The 25,592-nt window shown below is 31.7% G+C and overlaps 2 protein-coding genes across 2 annotated transcripts; both read right to left on the bottom strand.

Annotated features, from left to right (window-relative positions):
* Window positions 1–3,705: 3,705 nt before the first annotated feature.
* LOC139528810 (uncharacterized) lies at window positions 3,706–9,379 on the bottom strand. Its single transcript, XM_071325013.1, has 5 exons — window positions 9,238–9,379; window positions 7,854–7,999; window positions 6,911–6,991; window positions 6,570–6,641; window positions 3,706–4,270 (listed from the first exon to the last, which is right to left on the bottom strand). Exons 1-5 carry the CDS (start codon window positions 9,261–9,263, stop codon window positions 3,720–3,722), a joined length of 876 nt encoding a protein of 291 aa, XP_071181114.1. The 5' UTR covers window positions 9,264–9,379; the 3' UTR covers window positions 3,706–3,719.
* A 591-nt stretch (window positions 9,380–9,970) lies between these two features.
* Window positions 9,971–25,026, bottom strand: LOC139526737 (platelet glycoprotein V-like). The gene is made up of 8 exons (XM_071321901.1): window positions 25,018–25,026; window positions 19,245–19,316; window positions 16,909–16,976; window positions 15,672–15,743; window positions 12,171–12,242; window positions 11,107–11,178; window positions 10,419–10,490; window positions 9,971–10,046 (listed from the first exon to the last, which is right to left on the bottom strand). The coding sequence occupies exons 1-8, from the start codon at window positions 25,024–25,026 to the stop codon at window positions 9,971–9,973; spliced, it is 513 nt and encodes a 170-aa protein (XP_071178002.1).
* Window positions 25,027–25,592: the final 566 nt, after the last annotated feature.

Raw genomic sequence — 25,592 nt, 5'->3', positions numbered from 1 at the left:
AACTAGATCCCCCCCCCCCCCCCCCCACCTCAGGTAAAATAAATGGAAACAACACGTTTAATAATTTCTTGCGTCCGAAGCGATTTTCTGAATTTATACGCTCAAAGCCAAACATTTGAAATCCGAAGATGTATAAGTACCGAAACAGTTGAAGAGCTATATGTAAAAAATACCTAAAATAAATAACCAAATTCATCTAAAACCAACTTTGCCTGAGGGATTTGAAACCTTAGTTTCTTAATAATTTCAAAATTTATAAACGGACATTTAATAAAGTTTGTTAAATCATGTCAGTACCGAAGTACTGACTACTGAGCTGATGTTAAAGGTGATGTTAGATTGGTGTAGCTATTCTTTTAAGGTCCGTTTTCACTAAATTTTCATTTCTAACAGTGTTTTGATGAGGCTGCTTGGAATATATGCGACAACATCAGCCCAGCAGTCAGCGCTTCGGCACAAATGTGATTTGCAAGAAATCGTCCTTGATGTCTCATTTGGAAGGAGAAATATGTGAATTAAGAAGAAGAACATTTTGTTTCAAATAAACGGGAACTCGAAGGGCATAGCCGTTTGACATAAACATTATGTTTGTAATTGTTTGCACCTGTCTTAAGTCAGGAATCTGATGTTCAGTAGTTGTCGTGTGTATACATGTCATGTTTTTCGTTTCACGTTTTTTTATGTGGATAAGACCGTTGGTTTTTCCCGTTTGAATGATGTTACACTAGTAATTTTAGTACCTTTTATAGCTTGTTGTTGGGTGTGAGCCAAGGCTCCGTGTTGAAGGCCGTACCTTGACCTATTATGGTTTACTTTTATAAAACGTTATTTGGATGGAGAATTGTCTCATTGGCTCTCATACCACATCTTCCTATATCTATTAACATTATAAAACTTAATTAAATATAATTGGAAAATAATTATGTAAATCACAGATGAGGCTATATAATGTAGTTATGCAGTTGTTTTAAGAGTATTACTACCACTCATCGCTCGTAATCAGATGTCTTCAAGTGTAAATCCTTATGATACTTGAGTATTTTTTAAAAATCCCGGGACATTTCGAAAGTATCTAAATTATTGATATTAATTTAAAATGATATGGTAACTGTGTAAATTCCTTTTATAATATTCACCTCTTACAATTACATCAAAGTCTTTCAAAACAAAATTAATAGACAATTTATAGTCAGCACATCTCTTTGCTACTGAATAACAATGAGAATAAAAAAAGGAATAGGTCAAAGAGACAACAACCCGAACATAGAGCAGAAAACAGCCAAAGGCCACCAATGGGTCTTCAACACCGCGAGAAATCCCACAACCGGAGGCGGGACTCAACTGAATCCTAATTAAAAAATGTGTACAAGTTAAGTTAAAATGGACGTCATATATCAATGAGTTATTAGTGTTCTATATAAGGTTTTGTATGCTGGATTTCTTGTGGTCATGTGTGTGTGGCCATGCATTTGCAAGCTTGCCCTCGACAAAAGTGTCTATACTTGAGTGTACTATAAGATGTGTCACGGTACTTTTCTATCCCAAATTCATGTATTTGGTTTTGATGTTATATTGGTTATTCTCATCGGATTTTGTCTAATGGATAGTCCGTTGCTGTGTGTTACATTTTAATGTTGTGTTGTTGTTCTCCTCTAATATTTAATGCGTTTCCCTCAGTTTTAGTTTGTAGCCTGGATGTGTTTTTTTTATCGATGTATGAGTTTTGAACAGCGGTATACTACTTTTGCCTTTATTTAATACAATTAACAGTTGTACTGTCTATGATGCACTTTTACACAATACATGTATCTTTAGGGATGGTCAATATATATTTGGTATCTTCCGACCCTCTTTTAAATAAAAATAATTCTTTTCTGGATATAGATAATCTATAGATACCGAGATAAGTAGTACAATTGTATCTCCAAACTAAGCTTGGAAAATTCACTTTTTTTTTAGACTGGCTTGTAAGCATTTCAAGATTTGGTTCAAACGTTTTCTCAATGAAGATAACATATGATATTTTATTTTATTACATGAAATATCAATAAAAGTAAGAACACAAGGTATCAATGAACCAAAAATGAACATAATGGTATAATATCATCATTATAAGGGTTATCCGTATTTACAATTTTTACATAGCGGATTATCTAATCAAAATAACACTAAGCATACAATTAATCAACGAAAATAAAAAAAGGGGTTTAACAATAAACCCATCAACACAAGAAAATACAATAAAATTGTGAACTCTTATAGAAATAGAAACAGAATAATTAACAAAAATGACAAATACAAATTTTAAAAGGCATATCCAAAAATGATGGAACAAGTAAAAAGTTACTATTAGTCTACCATGTTAAATGTATTCACTTAAAACGCGTTTAAAATAATGATTTCTAAAGTTTTGTTAAAGTGTTCAATGGAATGTTCATGTCTCAATTGCCAAGGCAGATTGTTTCAGAGTCTCGCAGAAGCTTTGTCGAAAACAATTTTCTCCATTAATTGTTTGTGCATACTCGTGATTGTATTAGTCGCATTAAATGTTCTTATCTATGAAATGTTGATAACTGATAGCCTGTACAAAAGGTTTATAAAATAGACGGGCACAAGGTTATGTAGAGTTTTGAAAATATATCAAAGCAGCTGACATTATATTTAGCACTGTCCTGGGATCCAATGTTATGACACAAGAACTGATGTTCTATGATGGTGTTTCTTGGTACTTGTAACAATTCTTGCTGAGTATTTTTTACTCGTTGTTATTATTGACTTAACTGGCAACAACTTCATAAAGCAGAGTCTGGTCGTGACTTAGCACACGAACAAACTAAAGTTTAATAACCCGACCAAAGTGCAGAAAACAGCCGAAGACCACCAATGGGTCTTCAATACAGCAAGAAAATCACGGACCCGGAAGTGTGCTTTAGGTGGCCCCTAAACATAAATATGTACTAGTTCAGTGATAACTGACGTCATACTTAACTCCAAAATATATAAATGAACTTAAATTCAAAGTCATACAAGATGAACAAAAATGCGGCGGTGTTAAACATGTTTTTTTTAAGTAGTTTTCAACCCTTTCCCTCATACCTCTAGCCAACGTAAAAAATACAAACACAAAGCAATGTCGATTTCGACCAATGTATTAAATTTGGAAGTAGCATGACTTTGTAACGGCATTGACATGATTGTCCATGCCCAATATCATATAAAAAAAAAACACACGCAGTATTTTGACCACCGATGCACTACTACCATATGAAGTTATTCTGTAAGACGACATTCTCAGAAAACATCGAACAGCGTGGCTTATAAACAGCAAAGATAATAGAACATTCACACTGCCAGTCAAAATTGACAAACTCTAACCACAACAAAGCTACTTAATGAAATACGTTCTGCTATGTAATATTCCGTAAACAGTTAAACAGTAACATAAACCTATAGATCATAATTGTAAACAAAATAAACATGTACAATGTACGTTATAATATTTCTGAAAGTTTAACATTTTCCAAAGGAAAAAGAAATAGTCATTACTTTCGTAACTTATCATACGAAAATTTCAGAAACGATTTTTATATCTGTATATCTCTGTCTCCTACTTCCGGTATGCTTTTCTATTTCACTGCAGTTATTTGGTTTTAATTGAACCTTTTCTAATGAAATGTTAGCTACAAAATTTTCCTTTACATTTGAATCTGTTTTGTTATTTAAATCGGTTCGTCTACGACCTCTAAATCTTCTTCACTGTTGAATTTTGAATACAGATGTGGTTCGTTAACTCTATCGGATGTCAGCGATTGATAGAGATTCGTACAGGCGTTATTATCGTCTGGATCGTCAGACATCTGCTGCATGTGTGCAAGTGGTTGCGGTGCAGGAAGCAACGATTGGTAAGTATTTAAGTAATCATCACTTGATAGTTCAATATCATCTGAAGAATTGCTTGAAGTGTCTTTATTATATAGATGTTTGTGTTGAGTTGAGGTCAAAATAGAATCTGACATCTCAAGCTCGTGGATATCTTCGTATTGATGGCCGCTTTCCCTTTTCGTTGAAACGTTTTGACCTGGTTCGACATTATCGTGTACATTGGCACCGTGGTTACTTGTATCTTCAGCTGGATTAAGTCCTAAGTTTGTGTTAAAAGATGTTTTTTTATATCTTCTGTATACAATACAACACAAGATATTGCAACTCACAATTAGAAAAAGTGCGGCTCCAAACGATGTATAAATGATGACTTCAGTATTTATGGTAGCTGAAAAATAAAAGATATTTTTTAATCTCATTGAAAACGACGTTTCACTTTCCTCCGTTCATTTGGTTGTCATATATAATGTCTAATTAGTTATCAAAATGTAGCAGATTTTTTATTTTATTAAAATACGCCAGACACGCTTTCTATCTTTATAAGACTCATCAATGACAAATGAATGATGCTTAGATCAAAATATTTATAAAGCCAAACTAATACAAAGTTGAAGAGTATTAAGGACCCAAAATTTAAAAAAAAACATGAGCCGAATACGGCTAATGTGATATATGCCTGGGCTAAGAAAATCCTTGTTATTTCGAAAAAATCAAAGTATTCTAGTATCTTAATTGATTAGATTAGAGGTTAATGTCCGCAATTCAAAGAAATTTTAACCTTCAAAATTTCTTTTCTTTTGCTATTGATTATGAAAATATCAATGATAAGCTATTTGAAAAGTATATTGTCGATACATTCTGTAACTTTACAATTCAATTTCTTGACATAATGTACATTGTTTGTACATCCCTTGAAACACCTCTCAAGTTGTCATAGCAGTAAACGTTTAATTGTGATAATATTGTTTTAGATTTTACAATCAAATTTTTGATGTCACATTTGGCATGATTGTTCGATTGATGCATACAAGATCATCTTTATATCTAACATGTTTAAATATTTTTTTATTCTACATCCGTACGATAAACAAACTTAACAGAGCAAAGTAAAATATCTGATTTAATCACATTTACACATTAAGTATTAAGTGCATGAATGCAGTTCATATCATGTTCTTGTTTTAATCCCATAAAAATCATTGCGCCTTGATCTATTTATCAAGTTGCAATAGTACAAAACTTCATTTCTAAAGTTATTCAAAGAAACATCACTGATATGATAATACATAAACGACACTTAACCTCGAGTGGTAGGGATGAGCCGCTGGAATAGGTCACTATTTCATGCTTCATTATATATAAAAGGGTGATAAATTCAGATTAATATCTGATTAATCTGAAACAAATCAAATGTCAGTATTTATATTTGAAGCGGTTTAACCACAGTCGTAAATGCATCAGCATTAGGAAAACTAATGTGGAATTTCCACTGAAGTCAGTTCTAGATGCAATAAATCCGATCATGTATTCATAACGAAAGATACAAAAGGGGCAAATAGAGAAATTGTTTAAGATGTGATGAATTTATTGGAAAGGAAAAGCAAGATGTGTTTTTATCGATTGCGTTGCTTCTAAAAAAATAATTATGGTGATGAGCGGTCCTCCAAAAAAACATCTGTTTACAAATGTACCAGAAGATGAAAAATATTCGAATATATCTATGGGTCTGTTTTTTTTTGTTAATTGGTATATGACAAGGTATATATTTTCGATCAACAAAATATATGAAAAGGGTGGGGGTACTGGATGTTTCAGATGCCCCCCTCCGAGCACTTAACGATAACACTAAATGAGAATGAGAAGAGAACAGGTAGCACTCTAAGAATATACTTCTTATAAATAAAATGAAAATATGTGTGACATCGTGATCGTATTCAATTTTTTTTAAATATATTTATTTACTGTAATTCCTTTACAGAATCATTTAATCTTAACAAACTTCATTTATACGGATACATTTAAAAAGATTCAAAATAAAAATTCTCGACTTATTGCTAGCACTCTTTTGAAATGTCTGTACTGTTAGGTTTGTACCGATTACTCTGTGATATTGCACGACCCAAGGTTTTCGAAACAGTAGTTTTCTTTATTATTTGATGTTTGGAATTATTTATCCTTACATTATTCCTCACACAGGAAACGCATAAATACCTGTTTTCTTTCTCAATATGTTTAATTGGAATGATACATATAGCACTACCCTCAAAAGACCAAATATCTGCAACTACAGGTTACTGTACGTGAATATATTTTTTGTTTTTGTTTCGTTGGATCACAAGATGTGTAAAAAAATAGCAAACTACACGAGAAAATAAATAATACCATTAACATATGATTAAACTTTTAAAATCATTTACACGCTTTAGTGGTGTGTATGCATGCCTAGTCAGCAATACGAAAATTGTCATTGGCATACCCTATCAAGAAAACAGTATAAAATTAAGAATGGAAATGGGGAATGTGTCAAAGCGACAACAACCCAACAACCTGACCATATAGAGCAGACAACAGCCAAAGTCGACCAATGGGTCTTCAATGCAGCCAGAAACTCCCGAGTATGTCTGCTAAACAGGATTATATTTTAATGCATTTTTAGTCTAGTTTATTATTTCTTTGATGAAACTTACCTGTAGTACGTTCAATTGTGCTTGATTGATAATCTGTAGTAGTAAAGGTTTGGTCTGCTTCAAATATTGGTTCTGATAAATATAAAAGGAAGAAAAAGTTAACGTAAGTAAACAATATAAAATTAACCAGTTACTAGTAACACATGTTAAAGTAAGAACATATTTTGGGAAGTTGACAACTATTCGAAAAAAAGACAAATTATTCAAGAATGGGCCACTGTTTCACAAATAACACGATCACAACGCCAACATGTAAAACTGTACAGGTCTTAATCTTATTGAAAAGATGGGAAGTCACTGTTTCAGTACAAATGTACATGCATATTTAGTTGTAAATTTACCTGTAGAACTTTCAACACGTTCAATTGTGGTTGTTTGATAATTAGCAGCAGGCGAAGTTCGGTCTGCCTCTGTTGTTGTTTCTGATAAACAAAACTTGTGTACATGAAAACGTAGGACGATAAATCAGCTACCATTTATTAGTTAACCAATGTAAAAATCAGAAAATATTGTTAGAATTGAACAACTTCTCAGCAAACATCCAATATCATGTTAAAAATGTATTCAATAATGAACTAAAGTTTATATTATATCAACGATAACAAATAACTAACCGGAAAGGACGTACAATTTTTTTCAAAAACTTGTAAGGGTAATACTTCTCCTATTTTATCTAAAAAAAAATGATATAAGCAGATAAATGAGATAGCCAAGAGAGGCAATGATACTTGTGTTTCTATTAATAGCTAACAACATGTCAAATAAAACAAATATTTCAAAACGAAATGTGCGAGAAATTCTACAGTGTTCCTAAGAAGTTCAATAAAGGCAACAGTAGTCAACCTATATACAAAGGTAACAAATCGATAGAGATAAAACAAACCAGGGGAACACATCAACTATAAGAGGAAAAACAACGGAACAACTGGAAAACTGAAGTGAAACAAAAACAAACGCAAAGGTACATAGAAACGAACTATTTGATTACAACTGCTATATATCTGACTTTGTGCAGGACATAGTAAGAAAAAATGGTGGGTTTTAACCTAGTTTAACGGCTAGCATAATCGGCCGCTCTATATGACAGTGTTACAAAATACCACATGAATGACAACACTTCTTGAAAGAAACAAAGTGCACAAGAACATTTATCACAGAGAAACACACAAACAAATAATACAACAGTCGACACAGCATGCAAACTGCAGAACAAGAACGAATATATTCCATCAACGAAAAACATCACAGGATATGAAAACAGCATAATAAGTTATATCATACTACCTTTGCAGTTGATGAAGTTATGATTAATTAACAGTTTGCCTTCACACATTGCCCCGGAAACATTCAAATTGTTGTTTTTAATAAGAAAGTCCTTCATGTTTTTCATTCTGCAATTGGAACATTTCAATGGATTGTTTTCAAGTTTCCTGTTAATACAAATAATAAAACAAACAAGTTGTCGTTAGAATTTCTCTCTGTTGCATTAACTATCTTCAATATTCCTTTTTATTTAGATAAAGTAAACTGCAAATGACAATTATTTTAAACAATGTATACATTATGTAATGCAAAAAGAAATCGCACACAAAGACATAATTGTTTGGCTTGTTTGAGAACCCTTATGATGCATTATATTGTAATTAGTTGTCAGTAGCTTTGGCTTTGGCATAGTCTACAGTCACAGAAAGTATTTGAAGGCGGGTTTGGTGAGTCTTTCATATTATATATGTTTATTGAGCTTTTTGGCGAGTTATTTCATTACAAAAGATTGGTACAATTTGTTTGCATTGTGATGTTCAAGGGTTTATTTATAACCGTAATTGATAAAAAACGTAACATATTTCCTTCTTTCATCTTCTATGGATCTTCATTGATAATTGATAAAAAGCGTAACATATTTCTTTCTTTAACCTTCTATAGATCTACATTTTCCATAATCTCTTAGCAATCTAATATTTTCTACTTATTCTTAATCATAAGACTTCTAAGTGTGTATGTTAATTTGGTGTATAAATTCGCGTATATCATTTGATAAGATAATGAAATGTTATTTATAATCAGACTGAGCAGGTTATTATAGACAAACAACGAAGACAAGCGTTAGGTTAAAGTCAGCAAAACGTTTCACTCACGTTCTTTTGTTTAGGGAAAAGTGAGCTTCTCAATGATCAAAATTAGTGTTTGTCAGGCTGCTATAGGTCTAATGAATCTTTTCCATTAAGTTTTGTGATTCAAGTGCTTTTTGAAAATTTTTATATTTATGTCAAGATAAATATTTGGTCAAAATTTTATGAAAATTAAACGAGTCCATTTAATTCTAGTCCAGGTGTTTGGTTTCACCTTTATAAGCATTGACAAGTATAACATCAAGGACAATATGACCATAATTGTGTCTCAAAGTACTCCAAATTAGACAATAAATTCACACAAAATAAAACTTCATGTATTAATTTAAATGAAAAACCAATTAAAAAATTGCTGCAGAAACAATGTTTTAGGGGCCAGCTGAAGGACGCCTCCGGGTGCGGGAATGTCTCAGTACATTGAAGACCTGTTAGTGACCTTCTGTTGTTGTTTTTTCTATGGTCGGGTTGTTGTCTCTTTGTTGCAATATATGATGAACCCCGGGGACGTTTTGTTAGTTTTGAGGAATTAATTTACTTACAGAATTCTCAGTTCCGTTAAACCCATGAATAGAGATGCATCTAAAAAAGTAATTTTATTTCTGGACACGTCCCTGAAAAACACAGTTCATATTTTTATAAATTACTGTAATTATTTTGTCAAAATTTTACGAAATTAATTCGAGTCAATTTAAATTTAGTCCGGATGTTTGGTACCACCTCAAACATTGACATCTAAAAACTCCAGGAAAATATGACATTTCAGACCATGTCTGTCTTTGCATATTTTTAAAGACATATGACTCATGTATCTCTACAACTCTGTTAAAACATACAGCTGTGATTCAAGTGCTTTTTGAAAATTTTTATATTTATGTCAAGATAAATATTTGGTCAAAATTTTATGAAAATTAAACGAGTCCATTTAATTCTAGTCCAGGTGTTTGGTTTCACCTTTATAAGCATTGACAAGTATAACATCAAGGACAATATGACCATAATTGTGTCTCAAAGTACTCCAAATTAGACAATAAATTCACACAAAATAAAACTTCATGTATTAATTTAAATGAAAAACCAATTAAAAAATTGCTGCAGAAACAATGTTTTAGGGGCCAGCTGAAGGACGCCTCCGGGTGCGGGAATGTCTCGGTACATTGAAGACCTGTTAGTGACCTTCTGTTGTTGTTTTTTCTATGGTCGGGTTGTTGTCTCTTTGTTGCAATATATGATGAACCCCGGGGACGTTTTGTTAGTTTTGAGGAATTAATTTACTTACAGAATTCTCAGTTCCGTTAAACCCATGAATAGAGATGCATCTAAAAAAGTAATTTTATTTCTGGACACGTCCCTGAAAAACACAGTTCATATTTTTATAAATTACTGTAATTATTTTGTCAAAATTTTACGAAATTAATTCGAGTCAATTTAAATTTAGTCCGGATGTTTGGTACCACCTCAAACATTGACATCTAAAAACTCCAGGAAAATATGACATTTCAGACCATGTCTGTCTTTGCATATTTTTAAAGACATATGACTCATGTATCTCTACAACTCTGTTAAAACATACAGCTCTTAATGTAAGACAATTTGTAGTGCAACAGAGCTTGAAACTGGTAAACATATTATATATATATACTGACATATACTTATTTTACAACAAATAATCCTTATTCATATGTGCCGCATTTATGGTTGTCCTATAGTTTCAAATACTTACAACTTTTTAAGAGCCGTTAGGTCATTGAATAAATTAGAATCCAATAAAGTTATTTGATTACCCTGCAAGCGCCTGAAAAATAACATTGGTCGAATATATGTTTGCATTTTTGTTGCCGTATTCATCAATACAAACATATTTAAGTTAAAACAGTTAGCGATAGGAATTGAAGAACAGCTGTTTAAAAACCAGTTGAAGTATTGCACATATTTTAACATATATTTTTTTTTATAAAATTAAGCAGTAAATATTAATCTATTGCTTACATGAATAACATAAGAGGAAAAAAAAATCAATTTTCTCCTCAGTCATTTTTTCAGAATTATAAATGGTGCAGTGAATCATGATCACATTTTTCGATGAAAAAACTTGACAACAGCGGTGATTTTGATTTCGTCAAACACAAAAAACACTTTTTTACTAAAAAAATATATAAATAAATATTCAATAGCATGATTCCCAACGTCCGTATTTCTTACTTCAAATAAATTGCATACCTTAAACGTAATTACTAATCACGTTTTAATGATATGAAACATTTCTACGAAAAATGCATTGGGTTTTTCACTAATTAGTACAGCAATAATTACAAAAATTACTTTAAACGTTGTTTTACATGTGAAAATCAATAAAAGAAGTGTGATATAATGCAACACAAACACATGGCGGCACGAAATAAATTGCTTACAAGTCTTCAAGACTCTTCAAGCCTCTCAGTAGATTAGCATCCAATGTGGTTATTTGATTTTCGTGCAACCACCTAAAAAAGTATATTTCAAAGTTATTTCTGCATTTAATTTGATTCATAAATACAATATAATATGAAGATGTTGTATGACTGCCAATGAGACAATTCTCCGTCCAAGTCACAATGTATGAAAATATAACAGTTATTGGTCTAACCTATTTAAAAAACGAAAATAACGAAAAACACCAAAGAACCACATCAATACACGACAATTACTGAACAACAGGCCCTTGACTTAGGACATTTAACAGGGTTCAACTGTCACCCTCACCTGAGATAGAGTATAGTGTATCATAAAAAGATCATAAAACATCACACTATAAAATAGACATTGAAATGGCTTCACTCGTTCCAAAAGACATTTACACAAACAAACAAGTAAAAAAACACTGAATAAGTTCGTTTGATCTATTGCACAATACAAATACAATATTAAAACGTAGGTGCCTAAATTGCATGGAATTTAATGGTAGTAATAAAAATTGTATTTGGGAAAAATATCATAAGCTACTGAATGTTAGCTGTTAAACAACTGGTTGAAATATTGAATGCATACTTATTATTGTCTATATTTAAAACAAACGTAGTATCTCATACATGGGTAAATTATCAACGTTACAGAAATCTTGAAGACCTGCTTTTAAACCTTATTAAACCTTGTAGTCGGACAGTTTTACCGAATCAATTTTGATGCATCTGAATATAAAAGTTAGTTATTTTAGTGAACTTTTAACAATAGCAAGATTGACACTATGACTGGTAGACTCAAAATTATATTTTATGACGTCAATCATTTTATATCCTCAGTATATCATGTCCAACATTTCCTATATTCTCAGAAATGATAAACCTTAAACGTAATGACTTATCAAATTTAAACAATATTAAACATTTCGACAAAAATTGCATAAAGGAATGCTTTAATATCAAAAAGATTGCATTACAATTTTGTTTTCCGTGTGCAAATCAAAAAGTGTCATATTTTACAGAATCAGATTACTTACAGTAGTCTAAGCTTCTGCAAGTCTTGAAATAGATTAGCATCTAATGTTGTAATTTTATTTTCGTTCAACAACCTAAAAAACAACTACTTTAAAAGTTCTGCAATACATTTGATTCATAAATACAATATACATAAGAAGATGTGGTACGCGTGCCAATGATATAAATCTCCACCCAAGTCACAATTTGTAAAAAGTTATCAGTTACAGGTCAAAGTACGGCTTCAACAGGTAGCCTTGGCCTTCGACGACCAGCAAGCTATAAAAGTACTGCAAATAACCTTGAAAAAGACCCGTTAGAAGTTTAACATCCCGAAATAACACACGACTGTACATTGTGTTCAATGATAGCTTAATATCTTTTTATTTGTTTATTTCTGTCTAGTCCTACAAAAGTTTCTTTGATCAATGTTTAGTTCAATTTCAGGCTCTGTTCATATAAAAGGAACGAAAGATTCCAGATTCAATCATAGTTCAAAAACAAACAACGCCATGGCTAAAAAAGAAAAAAAAAACAGCATGTAAGACACACACAGAAAATAAGGACTAAGAAACACGAATCCCACCGATTACTAAGGGTCATCTCAGGTGCTCCGGAAGGGCAAGCAGATCCTGCTCCAAATGTGGCGGCCGTCGTGTTACTCTTGTTATTACAAACCCGGTAATAAGTCTTATTCGGTTCTTTCGTGAAAAGGGAACAAGATTGTAGTTACGACATTAGGAACATATCCGATAACATATGTGTAACCATTTTCGCTAGCCAAAGTTGTCGGTCTACTCCCCTCCTCACCATCCTAAGCAGTTTGAGAGAGAATTTCAGATCCACGAGGTATTGATTTAATGGTCGCGGCCGTAACTGTCTGTATTCAATCAAAAGACACATATATAACATGTTCACTTCTGTTCAAGAATAATGTATTTGTAATGGGCATGACTTTTATAAACCGATATGTGGCGCAACATTGTAATCACAAATATTAGCTTAATCAACCAAGGGTGAAAAGTAGGGGATTGGATTGTAATCCTTGGCTAGCAAAGAGGATTTGTAACGGATATCTAATTTCGGTAAACCAACTAGTAATGGCGTCCGTATAATTTACGAAGGGATGATTTCAACTTCGCCTTTTGGAACTCTTGGTTAAATAGCTTCCATGTGAGCAGCAACCCTCTGTCAAGAAAGCCATAATAGGATATACAAGCACGGGTATATCGAATTAATTGGGAGATATATACTCTGCATACAGACGTTGCTAGATTTTTGCATCATAGAAATGAAAATCGCAATCGGGAAGCTAAACTCATCCCTTTTGTTGTAACTTTGTTTTCAACCGAACCTGATTGTCAATTTTTCGATATTGTTTTCTGATGCACGTATCATTATGGATTATCGGAATGATGAAGACAGAAATATAATACCATCACCGAATAAATAAAAGTAGTTACATTCGGCAGTTTGTTTTAGATCAAATTTAACGCATTTAGTTTTGAAACGAGACAAACATATGGTATTTGATATTTGTGAGGAAAAAATATTACTGCATGATACTGCATGTAAACTTGGATGGGCAATTTAAAATAGAATTGTCAAAATCTAAAAATGAAAAAATCACTTGCCCCTTGTTTTCTTACGGAAACTTCATTTCTGTCAATCAGCTTCATTAGCTAGAGTTACCATCTATCACGTTACGATGAGATTTTGTAAATTGTATTTAATCATTAACAATTTGTGAGTTTTTTATAAGTGTTATTTGATCATATGATGTTGTTCTTTTGTGTATTTCTTTTAAAAAAGTTATATTTTTGTGGTTTATTAAATTTTTACTTTTGGCCAAGATTGTTTTCCGGAAAATGGCTAGTTGTGGTAGTCTTGTAAAGTGTAATCCAACTAGTCCAAAATGATATTGTGTCGGGAAAAAACATTGTGTATCAATGTAAGTCTTAAGAGTAAATTATTTACATGCGTGTGGTTATATTTATCTGTCATGTTTTAAGATATTCAACAGCATGCAAAATTGTAGCGTTTTTAAATTAGAAAGAGAAAGGTAAATGTGTGCTCAATCTGTTGTATCTAGAATGTCATATCTGCTGCTGGACAGAAGCTGAAGCCTTGAGAATTTCAGAATTACAACAAGGTGTCGTTTTCATGGGTACATTACATGAAGATAAATACTTCACTCAGCCTCTACCGTCGTAAAGAATATCTAAAATCTTGCTATTTCCTCAAAACTTTTGATCTTTGAACCCTGTATACATGCCTTACCCCATACCTCATAATTGAAAAATCGTCTAAAGAAAATAATCAACGATTCTTTTCGATATAATAATGGTTGCATACGCTTTACATTTTGAATACCATACGGCATTATTTGTTAATAGTGAACACAGAGTGATCAGTAAGATTGAGTTTCTTATTTGCAATATTTGTTGATTTTGTCAACAATTGTCGGCATTCCTTTGGTGACAAACTGTGCGCCTCTCTTTTTTTTTTTTTTTTTTTTTTTTTTTATATACGACGTATTTCTTCAGACATTTGTCAAAATCAAGAAGATCAAAGAAACCTTGCTACTCAATTTCACATTCAAATATATTGATTATTTTCTTTCCATCAACTATCCAAACTTGTCTGATTGGGATCAATTAATATACCCACACACAATAGAAATTAAAAAAAACAATAGACACGGCTTCCTCTGCTTCATTTTTAGGCTGATACTTTGAATTTGACATACACAGTTATCTCTATACCAGAATATTTGAATAAAGAGACGATTTAAGTTTGAATTTATCAATTTCCCCCACCTTAGTAGCAATATACCAACGTCACCTGAATACGGGATATACATTTCCCAACTTATTTGGTATTCAAGAACTTGCAGCTGCTACTCAGACTTTGTTTAACGTCAGAAGTGTCTGAGCAGAAAGGTTATGAGCCAGTGGTATATCAAGGACTTCTCGTCCCTTTTCAACAAAAGTTCGTCGAACAGTACCAGAACCTCGTTGATAAATATTCTGTATCACTATGGCCTGAAGTATACATTCTAGGTACTGACGGTATTTAGCATCTTATTACCGTTTAATGGTAGTCTTTATTTTGTCTTTTAAATTTTCTTTTCTCTTTATTCTCGTTTGAGTGATATGCATTGACGTGGCTCGATACTTGTATATCCCGTCATTGTCTTATTGTGCTATGGTAATTTTTCTATTCTTGTCTTAATGTTTTACCTATTATGTCTGTTTGATTTGTTCACACATCATTGTCAATATACTGAAATTGTATGCGACTTTCATACATTATATTCGAAATAAGAAAATTCCTTTACCAAGTCAGAAATATGACCGTTGTTATTCGTGTAAATGTGTTACAACTTTTGATTTTGCCATTTGATTAGGGACTTTTTGTTTAAAATTTTCCGCGGAGCTAGATATTTTTCTGTTTTAATAATACATTAGAAAACCAGCAACACATGGTAGCATTATTATATTTTACCACATCAAATTGCTTACAGGTGTTCGAGATTCTTTAAGCCTCGAAATAGACTGACATCTAAAGAGGAAATTTGATTTCTGTCCAACCATCTAAAAATATAATATATTTGTCATATTAATTTAAACAAGCATATTTGGAAAGAAAATCGTGTGAGAGAATGGATAATATTTGTAGCTTGTATTTTGCTAAAGGTGTAATACCACAAAATAAGGGTACGTCACATCCGGCTGTATCCGAAAATAGGTTAAAAAAATCCCTTGAATTTGACAGTTGAAGGTAATCAATTCTACATTTTATTGCAGTTAAACATTTCCGTGTCATAAACATACATCTTTGTCTTGGGTATTTCAAAGCACAGTTATTTATTTATTTGGGATTTCTGTAGAGTATTTTGTAAACTTGAGGTTACATGGTTACTAAACCTTGTACACAGATAAAATAAGGGGAGAATTTTGATTGGTTAACTGCCAGTGATGTTTTTTTTTTATATGCAATGAAATGTTATGTGAATTTTTTTCTATATTACTGGACAGGATAAAACTTTACTCATTTTTATCATTTCTTTATTTGAAACAAAGACAAATTCTGCACATTTTTTTGAAAAGTGCAAATTTATGAAAGACTAATAGGGAAAATCAATGGTGGTATTACACCGAATATGGGAAGCTGTACATGAACCTTTGACCTTGTGAGTAATCTCATGTGTTAAAATTTCATGCTATTTAAGAGCCTGTCATCGCAGGTGCTCCAGAAGGGTAAGCAGATCCTGCTCCAAATGTGACAACCGTCGTGTTACTCTTGTTATTACAAACCCGGTAATAAGTCTTATTCGGTTCTTTCGTGAAAAAGGAACAGGATTGTAGTTACGACATTAGGAACATATCCGATAACATATGTGTTACCATTTTCGCTAGTCAAAGTTGTCGGTCCACTCCCCTCCTCTCCATTCTCGGCAGTTTGAGAGAGAATTTCAGATCCACGAGGTAATGATTTATTGGTTGCGGCCGTAACTGTTTGTATTCAATCAAAAGACACATATATAACATGTTCACTTTTGTTCAAGAATAATGTATTTGGAATGGGCATGACTTTTAGAAACCGATATGTGGCGCAAAATTGTATTCACAAACATTGGCTTAATCAACCAAGGGTGGAAAGTAGGGGATTGGATTGTAACCCTTGGCTAGCAAAGAGGATTTGTAACGGATATCCAATTTCGGTAAACCAACTAGTAATGGCGTCCGTATAATTTACGAAGGGATGATTTCAACTTCGCTTTTTAGAACTCTTGGTTCAATAGCTTCCATGTGAGCAGCAACCCTCTGTCAAGAAAGCCATAATAGGATATACAAGCACGGATATATCGAATCAATTGGGAGATATATACTCCGCATACAGACGTTGCTAGATTTTTGCATCATAGAAATGAAAATCGCAATCGGGAAGCTAAACTCATCCCTTTTGTTGTAACTTTGTTTTCAACCGAACCTGATTGTCTATTTTTCGATATTGTTTTCTGATGCACGTATCATGAAGGATTATCGGAATGATGAAGACAGAAATATAATACCATCACCGAATAAATAAAAATAGTTACAGTCGGCAGTTTGTTTTAGATAAAATTTAACGCATTTATTTTTGAAACGAGACAAACATATGGTATTTGACATTTGTGAGGAAAAAATATTACTGCATGATACTGCATGTAAATTTGGATGGGCAATTTAAAATAGAATTGTCAAAATCTAAAAATGAAAAGATCACTTGCCCCTTGTTTTCTTACGAAAACGTCATTTCTGTCAATCAGCTTCATTATCTAGAGTTACCACCTATCACGTTACGATGAGATTTTGTAAATTGTATTTAATCATTAACAATTTGTGAGTTTTTTTATAAGTGTTATTTGATCATATGTAGTTGTTATTTTGTGTATTTCTTTAAAAAAAATTATATTTTTGTGGTTTATTTAAGTTTTACTTTTGGCCAGGATTGTTTTCCGGAAAATGGCTAGTTGTGGTAAGTCTTGTAAAGTGTAATCCAACTAGTCCAAAATGATATTGTGTCGGGAAAATACATTGTGTATCAATGTTAGTCTTAAGAGTAAATTATGTACATGCGTGTGGTTATATTTATCTGTCATGTTTTAAGATATTCAACAGCATGCAAAATTGTAGCGTTTTTAAATTAGAAATAGAAAGGTAAATGTGTGCTCAATCTGTTGTATCTAGAATGTCATATCTGCTGCTGGACAGAAGTTGAAGTCTATGTTGAGAATTTTAGAAATACAACAAGGTGTCGTTTTCCAGGGTACATTAAATGAAGATAAATACTTCACTCAGCCTCTACCGCCATAAGGCGTGATATCTAAAATCTCGCTATTTCCTCAGAACTTTTGATCTTTGAACCCTGTATACATGATTTACCCCATACCTCATAATACATACATTTTGAATACCATACGGCATTATTTGGTAATAGTGAACACAGAGTGATCAGTAAGCTTGAGTTTCTTATTTGCAATATTTGTTGAATTTGTCAACAAATTGTCGGCATTCCTTTGGTGATAAACTGTGCGCCTCTCTTCTTTTTTTATTTTTTTTTATTTTTATATACGACGTATTTCTTCAGACATCTGTCAAAATCAAGAAGATCAAAGAAACCATGCTACGCAATTTCACATTCAAATATATTGATTATTTTCTTTCCATCAACTATCAAAATTTTTCTGATTGGGATCAATTAATATACCCAAACACAATAGAAATTAAAAGAAACAATAGACACGGCTTCCTCTGCTTCATTTTTAGGCTGTTAATTTGAATTGACATACCAGAATATTTGAATAAAGAGACGATTTAAGTTTGAATTTATCAATTTCCCTCCACCTTACTAGCAATATACCAACGTCACCTGCATACGGGATATACATTTTCCAACTTATTTGGTATTTAAGAACTTGCAGCTGCTACTCAGACTTTGTTTAACGTCACAAGTGTCTGAGCAGACATTTGATGAGCCAGTGGTATGTCAAGGACTTCTCGTCCCTTTTCAACAAAAGTTCGTTGAACAGTACCAGAACCTCGTTGATAAATATTCTGTATCACTATGGCCTGAAGTATACATTCTAGGTACTGACGGTATTTAGCATCTTATTACCGTTTAATGGTAGTCTTTATTTTGTCTTTTTAAATTTTCTTTTCTCTTTATTCTTGTTTGAGTGATATGCATTGACGTGGCTCGATACTTGTATATCTCGTCATTGTCTTATTGTGCTATGGTAATTTTTCTATTCTTGTCTTAATTTTTTACCTATTATGTCTGTTTGATTTGTTCACACATCATTGTCAATATACTGAAATTTTATGCGACTTTCATACATTATTTTCGAAATAAGAAAATTCCTTTACCAAGTCAGAAATATGACCGTTGTTATTCGTTTAATGTGTTACAACTTTTGATTTTGCCATTTGATTAGGGACTTTTCGTTTAAAATTTTCCGCGGAGCTAGATATTTTTCTGTTTTAATAATACATTAGAAAACCAGCAACACATGGTAGCATTATTATATTTTACCACATCAGATTACTTACAGGTATTCGAGATTCTTCAAGCCACGAAATAGACTGACATCTAAAGAGGAAATTTGATTTCTGTCCAACAATCTAAAAATATATTTGTCATATTAATTTAAACAAACATATTTGAAAAGAAAATCGTGTGAGAGAATAAATAATATTTGTAGCTTGTATTTTGCTAAAGGTGTAATACCATCAAATAATGGTACGTCACATCCGGCTGCATACGGAAATAGGTCGACAAAAAATCCCTTGAATTTGACAGTTGAAGTTAATCAAACCTACATTTTATTGCAGTTAAACATTTCCGTGTCATAAACATACATGAATGTCTTGGGTATTTCAAAGCACAGTTATTTATTTATTTGGGATTTCTATAGAGTATTTTGTAAACTTGAGGTTACATGGTTACAAAACCTTGTGCACAGATAAAATAAGGGGAGAATTTTGATTGGTTAACTTCCAGTGATGTTTTTTTTTTATATGCAATGAAATGTTATGTGAATTTTTTTCTATATTACTGGACAGGATAAAACTTTACTCATGCTTATTATTTCTTTATTTGAAACAAACACAAATTCTGCACATTTTTTTGAAAGAAAAGTGCAAATTTATGAAAGACTAATAGGGGAAATCAATGGAGGTATAACACCGAATATGGGAAGCTGTACACGAACCTTTGACCTTGTGAGTAATCTCATGTGTTAAAATTTCTTGCTGAGAAAACCATTCAAAACAGTCCGGAAGCAACATTTGCCAATCTTTATGAAATCTTGTTTGTAGGTTACTTAACCTCACCTTTATATTGTAAATACATAACTTTTAGTCTGATTTATAAATCTTGGCTGTAGGGGGCGCCACCTTAAATTTATCGATTTTCGGATGAAAACCAACAGAAAATACACAAATCAAGCATATTTTGAAACAATATTTAATGTAATAATAAAGATATTATCAACAAAAGTGGCATCATATGTAAACCATAATGCTAGGACCTTTTCATAGCCATATCTGTCATAAAAAAAATGAAGTTTACCAAGGACAGATAACTCTGAAAATTTGGCAATTTTCCAAGTTTCCTTTTTTCTCAAAAAAGGCCCAATTTCATAAGGTTGTATATACTAAAATAACACTTTTGTTTCTTTTGTTTTGCTTTTTTCACACTTATATAAGTCTGACTACTTATAATATAATATCGTTTGCTTTGCATTTGAATATTTACAAAAATATTTGCAATCAAAAGTACACCCCTTTTTTTCATAAAATGCAAAATTCTGAAAATGAAGCAAATACTGATCATTAAAAAACATTATGAAGCTGACAGCAACTTATTCAAAATGAACACTGAAAGTAAGTTTTTACTCAGATAATAAGAGAGACACATAATTATTTCTTATATTCTGCTATATATGATAGAACATTTACATAGGATAAACTTTAATTAATATATAGTTTTAAGTAAATGAAATTATTTTTGATGCTGTAAAAACAGGATATTCACTAAAAGAGGAGCCTTTTATGTCCCTCTGTGGAACGCGGCGAAAATTTAATTTTTACGTAAGGATTTATTGAAACCTCCTTGGAGACAGTAAACTTGTATATGGATTGTTCATTCTGCTTAAATACTTCAATTACTCATTTCTTATAACATTTCTATCATAAATGAGTATAAGTTACCCCATTTTTTGTATTTATTGGCCTGATAAGTTGATAATTTGAGGAAATGAGAGGTATAAATTGACCAAACGAGACCTTATAAAGAAGACAAAGAGGTCCATTAGTAGTATTTATCTTCCGAAAGTCATATTGTGTATCATAGTCAACTGTTTGTAGGCAGATGAGATAAACATTGATCATTTATTAGTTCACACTATATTTTATCTTGATGCGGCTTGGTTTGGATTTGTCGAAGAAATTTTGATCGAATCGCTGTAGATGTCGTCATTCATTATACTAGATTTTTCTCAAACTATTGAACTGATTATGACAAAATTGACAGAAATGCTTGAAATAACCAGTATTAAAATGAAAAAAAGGCACATTCAGTTTATTAAACAATACTGTTTCTTTAAAGATTAAAATAGATTTTCTGACGTCAAATATTTATATCCTTAGTTCAAAAAGCGGTGACTTAATTGTCATAAATTAAGTAATCAATCAGACACAAATCTTAAAAGGTTATTTAAAAAAAGTCCAAGTAAACATTTCCATAAAAATCACAAAGATGTCCGCATGAACCCCTTAAAATCTTTAACGCATTGGAAATATAGTAGTTATCAAAAGTACCAAGATTAAAAATATAAATATAACTATTGTGAACAGCTGGTTTTTTTTCAGGACTTGATATTTGTGTTGCATTCTAAATCAATCGAAGTTAATCACAATTTCAATACATAAGGTACTGATTTAAAGCCATAATGTAAAATAATTTCATCTTAAAATCAGGTTTATTATACTTTGGTTGGTGGTCTTTTTTAAATTCAGAGATATTTATCGTAATTTTTTAATATGTAGTTTTATCATGCTTTGTTTTTCTAAATTTAATAAGAAGCCGTGTAAAATAATTCAAACCAGCAAAACCTATTGACTTGTATTATTTTATCCGGAATCAAATTGCTTACAAGTATACAAGAGTTGTGTGGCCATCAGTAATACTATTAGATAGAAAACACTGCCAATTTGTCGCAACAGCTATGTTATATTAGTATGAAACAATTCTAACTTGTATTTTATGACGTCAAGGTTTTCTATCCTTAATTCTTAATGTCCATAAAAAGCGGCGCTTTATCTGTTGTATTTTGTGTAAAGTTTGTCTTTTCATCGTTACCGATTTTTCTGTAAGGGTGCAGCCGAAAATGTTGGTCTGTTTTCGACTTATGATTTTTAGTTATACTTATGAGTCCATAACTTTTTGTTGCCTTTAATTGTGTATGCATATAATATGTTGTACACACCGGTTTCTACTGAAATACTTACCAAATAATTATACTGGAAGACGTGTTGATATTAAATATGTTGACTCTCTCTTACTGTTGTAACTAACGAACACTTTGTCAAAGTGTACTTATTTGGGTATCAGAAATACATCGTTGTATTCTAGTTTTTTTTTTAACTAATTCCCAAATTCACTTACAAGCAGATTTGTACCCTTTATTATCGATTTGTGTTGTTACATATTTTTATATAAATGGAATCCAGTTATTTAAATGGAATCTGGAATTATTTATAAAACGCGCAATAGGCTAGGGAAGAAACAAAGAGTGACTGTATATATTAGCAAAATTAATTTTTGCAAAAAAAGCAATAAATGAAAGGAGGAGTATGATTTTACATAGTATATGTAAGGAGAAGTTTGCTATCACATAAAATATATAAAAGAAGGAGTGTAAATTAACTAAACATATGTAAGGAACATTGTGGTATCACATAATATATGAAAGTAGGAGTATAATAAAGCATAATGGCAAATTATTTTCTGCGAAACTAAGATTCGTACAAGTCCCGTAGAGCCGGCAAATCTCGAAATGAATCCGGATGTATTGTAGAAATTTCTAGTCGTCCAATGTTCCTTCAAAACAACAGTTTCAAAGAATATATGTCTGTTCGAATTTTTTCAATTTATGAAAACAAATGTTGAATTCATCTAGTTAGATTAACACATATTTATAATACATTGTATAGTCGCCATTTATGGATGGCTATAATGAATAACATCAAACAAGTCAAAGGAAAACACCAATGAGGTCATTTTAAAATGACACAGAAATTAACGACTATAGGTCACCATACATTCTTCAACAATGGTAAATTTCAATACCGCTTAGTCAATTGTGCGGTATTTGATTTGCTTCAATAAACATTGTCAAAACTATTTAAAGGGTAATGCTTTTACAATATTCCAATGAACCGAAGTTATCTTTTACATTAACATGATTAAGAGTAAATAAATCAACCTTTTTTATTTTTCATTTCTATGAAAATAAAACAAACGTTATGGAAAAAATAAAACAATTATGCATTGACTTCACAACATCTTCGGTTACAATCCTATTTGACAAAATGAACAACAGGATATATGTACGTGATAGGCAGTAAAATAGGAGAGCAAACCAAGAATATATTCTGGCTAATATTCTAACAGATTTTATTTGCTGAATTATCGGATAAAAACCTGAAAAATACAATTTTCAAATGTATGTATACATTTCATTTGTCATAATCAAAAATACAGACCATTAAACGTAGAAGTACAGGAAACTAGAAGTAAGCAAGGTCACATTAAAAAAAAATGGTTGGAACGTTGTGTGCACACTTACTAATTTTTGTATTTCAGCTTGAGATATTTGTGCATTTATTGCCTACATGGTTAACGTTTTAGAATTAAATCTTCAAAATCTGCTCCCAAAATGAAAGAATAGAATGCAACAATTATCAGACAACAATAACACAATGACGGGATGTATAAGAACAGAGCCACGTCAAATGTATTACAGAAACATATTCAAATCACACATGTTAAGCAAAAATAAAGTGCGAGTGTTCATTTATAATCTTGAAAATTGCTAGATTTGGCGTAATTTAATGCTATATGTGGAAGAAAAATAACCCGATTTCAGAATTAATTGAAAGCTTGAATGTTAGTTTAATAATATAAATTTTATATGTATCGATATTTATAAATACATAATTTATTTAATTTCGAAGTCAGTTGAATGCTCTTAAAAGGACAAAAATACAGGTTATACAAAGTACAATTGTTTGGTTGCTACATGTAACCTTTTCAAGGAGTTTCTAAATGGTGAAATTAAAATCATCCCTTCGTAAATTCTATGGACGCCATCACGAGTTGGTTGACTGTTATGGAATAACCGTTTCACAGATAATATCGGATATGTTCCTTACGTCTTATCTACAATCCCCTTGCCTTTTCATGAATTTAATCTACAGAATTAAACTATTTACCGGGTTTGTAATACCACGAGCAACACGACGGGTGCCACATTAGGAGCAGAATCTACTTACCCTTCCGGAGCACCTGAGATTCCCCCCAGATTTTGGTGCGTTTCGTTTTGCTTAGTCATTAGTTTTCTATAATGTGTCATGTGTTTTATTATTTGTTTGTTTGTCTTTTTCATTTTTAACCATGACGTTGTCAGTTTATTTTCGATCTATGAACTGTCCCTCTGGTATCTTTTGCCTCTCTTTTAAGTATCAATTTGAAAAAAATATTGTTACTTTTAAATATTATGGCTTTGAACGATATCAAAATTTGTATTTTACACGAAAAGATTAATAACAATTTAAGAGTCATAATTTGCAACACCAAACGAGGACCATATTACAGGCACAATGTTGTTTTGCGGAATTAAGATCAATAATACTATCTAAAATTGCTGATCCTCAAAATAATTTCACTTCTATTGTGGGGATTTTGGGGCCCTTTATAGCTTTTTGTTCCGTGTGAGCCAAGGCTCCGTGTTGAAGGCCGTATGTTGACCTATAATGGTTTACTTTTATAAATTGTTATTTGGATGGAGAGTTGTCTCATTGGCACTCACACCACATCTTCCTATATCTGTTTGTTGCTACGAAAGTTCCGGGAAAATGATCTTAAGAAAATGTATTACATGTATGAATCATTACGTGTGTGTCACTAATCATCTGGTATCCAAACAGATCTTCGTTTGTAAAAGTAAAACACTGAAAAGATCAAAGGCGACCTATATTATACGACAGCACAGTAACAACACAAATTGGCAATAGTTTTTTGTAAAATCAAGTTACTTACAATTGCCATAGCGCCGTTAAACCGTGAAATATTTTCGCATCTAGCGTTCTTATATGATTTACGCTCAGGTACCTGCAAACAAATGTAGTGTTGCTTTACAATTGTCATATTTATCAGAACAAAGAATAACGTTAGAAAAAGTAGGCCATATAAGTGTTATTGATCTATTCGAAAACTTGTGAAATAGTGATATATACTGATAAGCGGTTTACGCGATAGGCATTCTTTATGATTTAAATATTGAAACATGTTAAATTGAAAAATATATCTTGTGAAGGTGGGCTTCTAAATATATACGCTCTTATTCGAAAAAACTGTTCTTGCATTAACTGCTTTTAGCAGAAATTATACATTGCACGATGGAATTTATGTGTTTGTCTTCACGAAATAAAATGTGAAAAAAATTTCATAATAATGTATTGGTATGACAAGTCTACTTTTTCAATCAGGAGTTTGAATCTACAATAATGTCAAAAGGGGAAACGTTTAAAAAAAATAATAAACGCTGTATTATAAGAATCTATCGTAGAATATAGATATTTGCTACGAAGTATTTTGATTATTGTTTTGAATAC

Source organism: Mytilus edulis, chromosome 6 (assembly GCF_963676685.1).
Source record: "Mytilus edulis chromosome 6, xbMytEdul2.2, whole genome shotgun sequence".
In the NCBI taxonomy this organism is placed as follows: Eukaryota; Metazoa; Mollusca; class Bivalvia; order Mytilida; family Mytilidae; genus Mytilus; species Mytilus edulis.
The sequence above is the reverse complement of the archived record's forward strand: the minus strand, read 5'-3'. Positions and strand labels throughout refer to the sequence as shown.

Excerpts from the sequence above, each read along its gene's own strand:
- LOC139528810 (XM_071325013.1), bottom strand. The coding sequence starts at position 9,263 with ATGGGTTTAACGGAACTGAGAATTCT. Across the intron at positions 8,000-9,237 it reads TTAACGGAACTGAGAATTCT|GAAACTTGAAAACAATCCAT; the intron begins GTAAGTAAATTA and ends TTGTATTAACAG. Across the intron at positions 6,642-6,910 it reads ACGTGTTGAAAGTTCTACAG|AACCAATATTTGAAGCAGAC; the intron begins GTAAATTTACAA and ends TATATTTATCAG.
- LOC139526737 (XM_071321901.1), bottom strand. Across the intron at positions 15,744-16,908 it reads GAAGTTGAAATCATCCCTTC|ATGGTTGGACAGAAATCAAA; the intron begins GTAAATTATACG and ends TTATATTTTTAG. Across the intron at positions 12,243-15,671 it reads TTAAAGAATCTCGAACACCT|GTTGTTGAACGAAAATAAAA; the intron begins GTAAGCAATTTG and ends GTTGTTTTTTAG.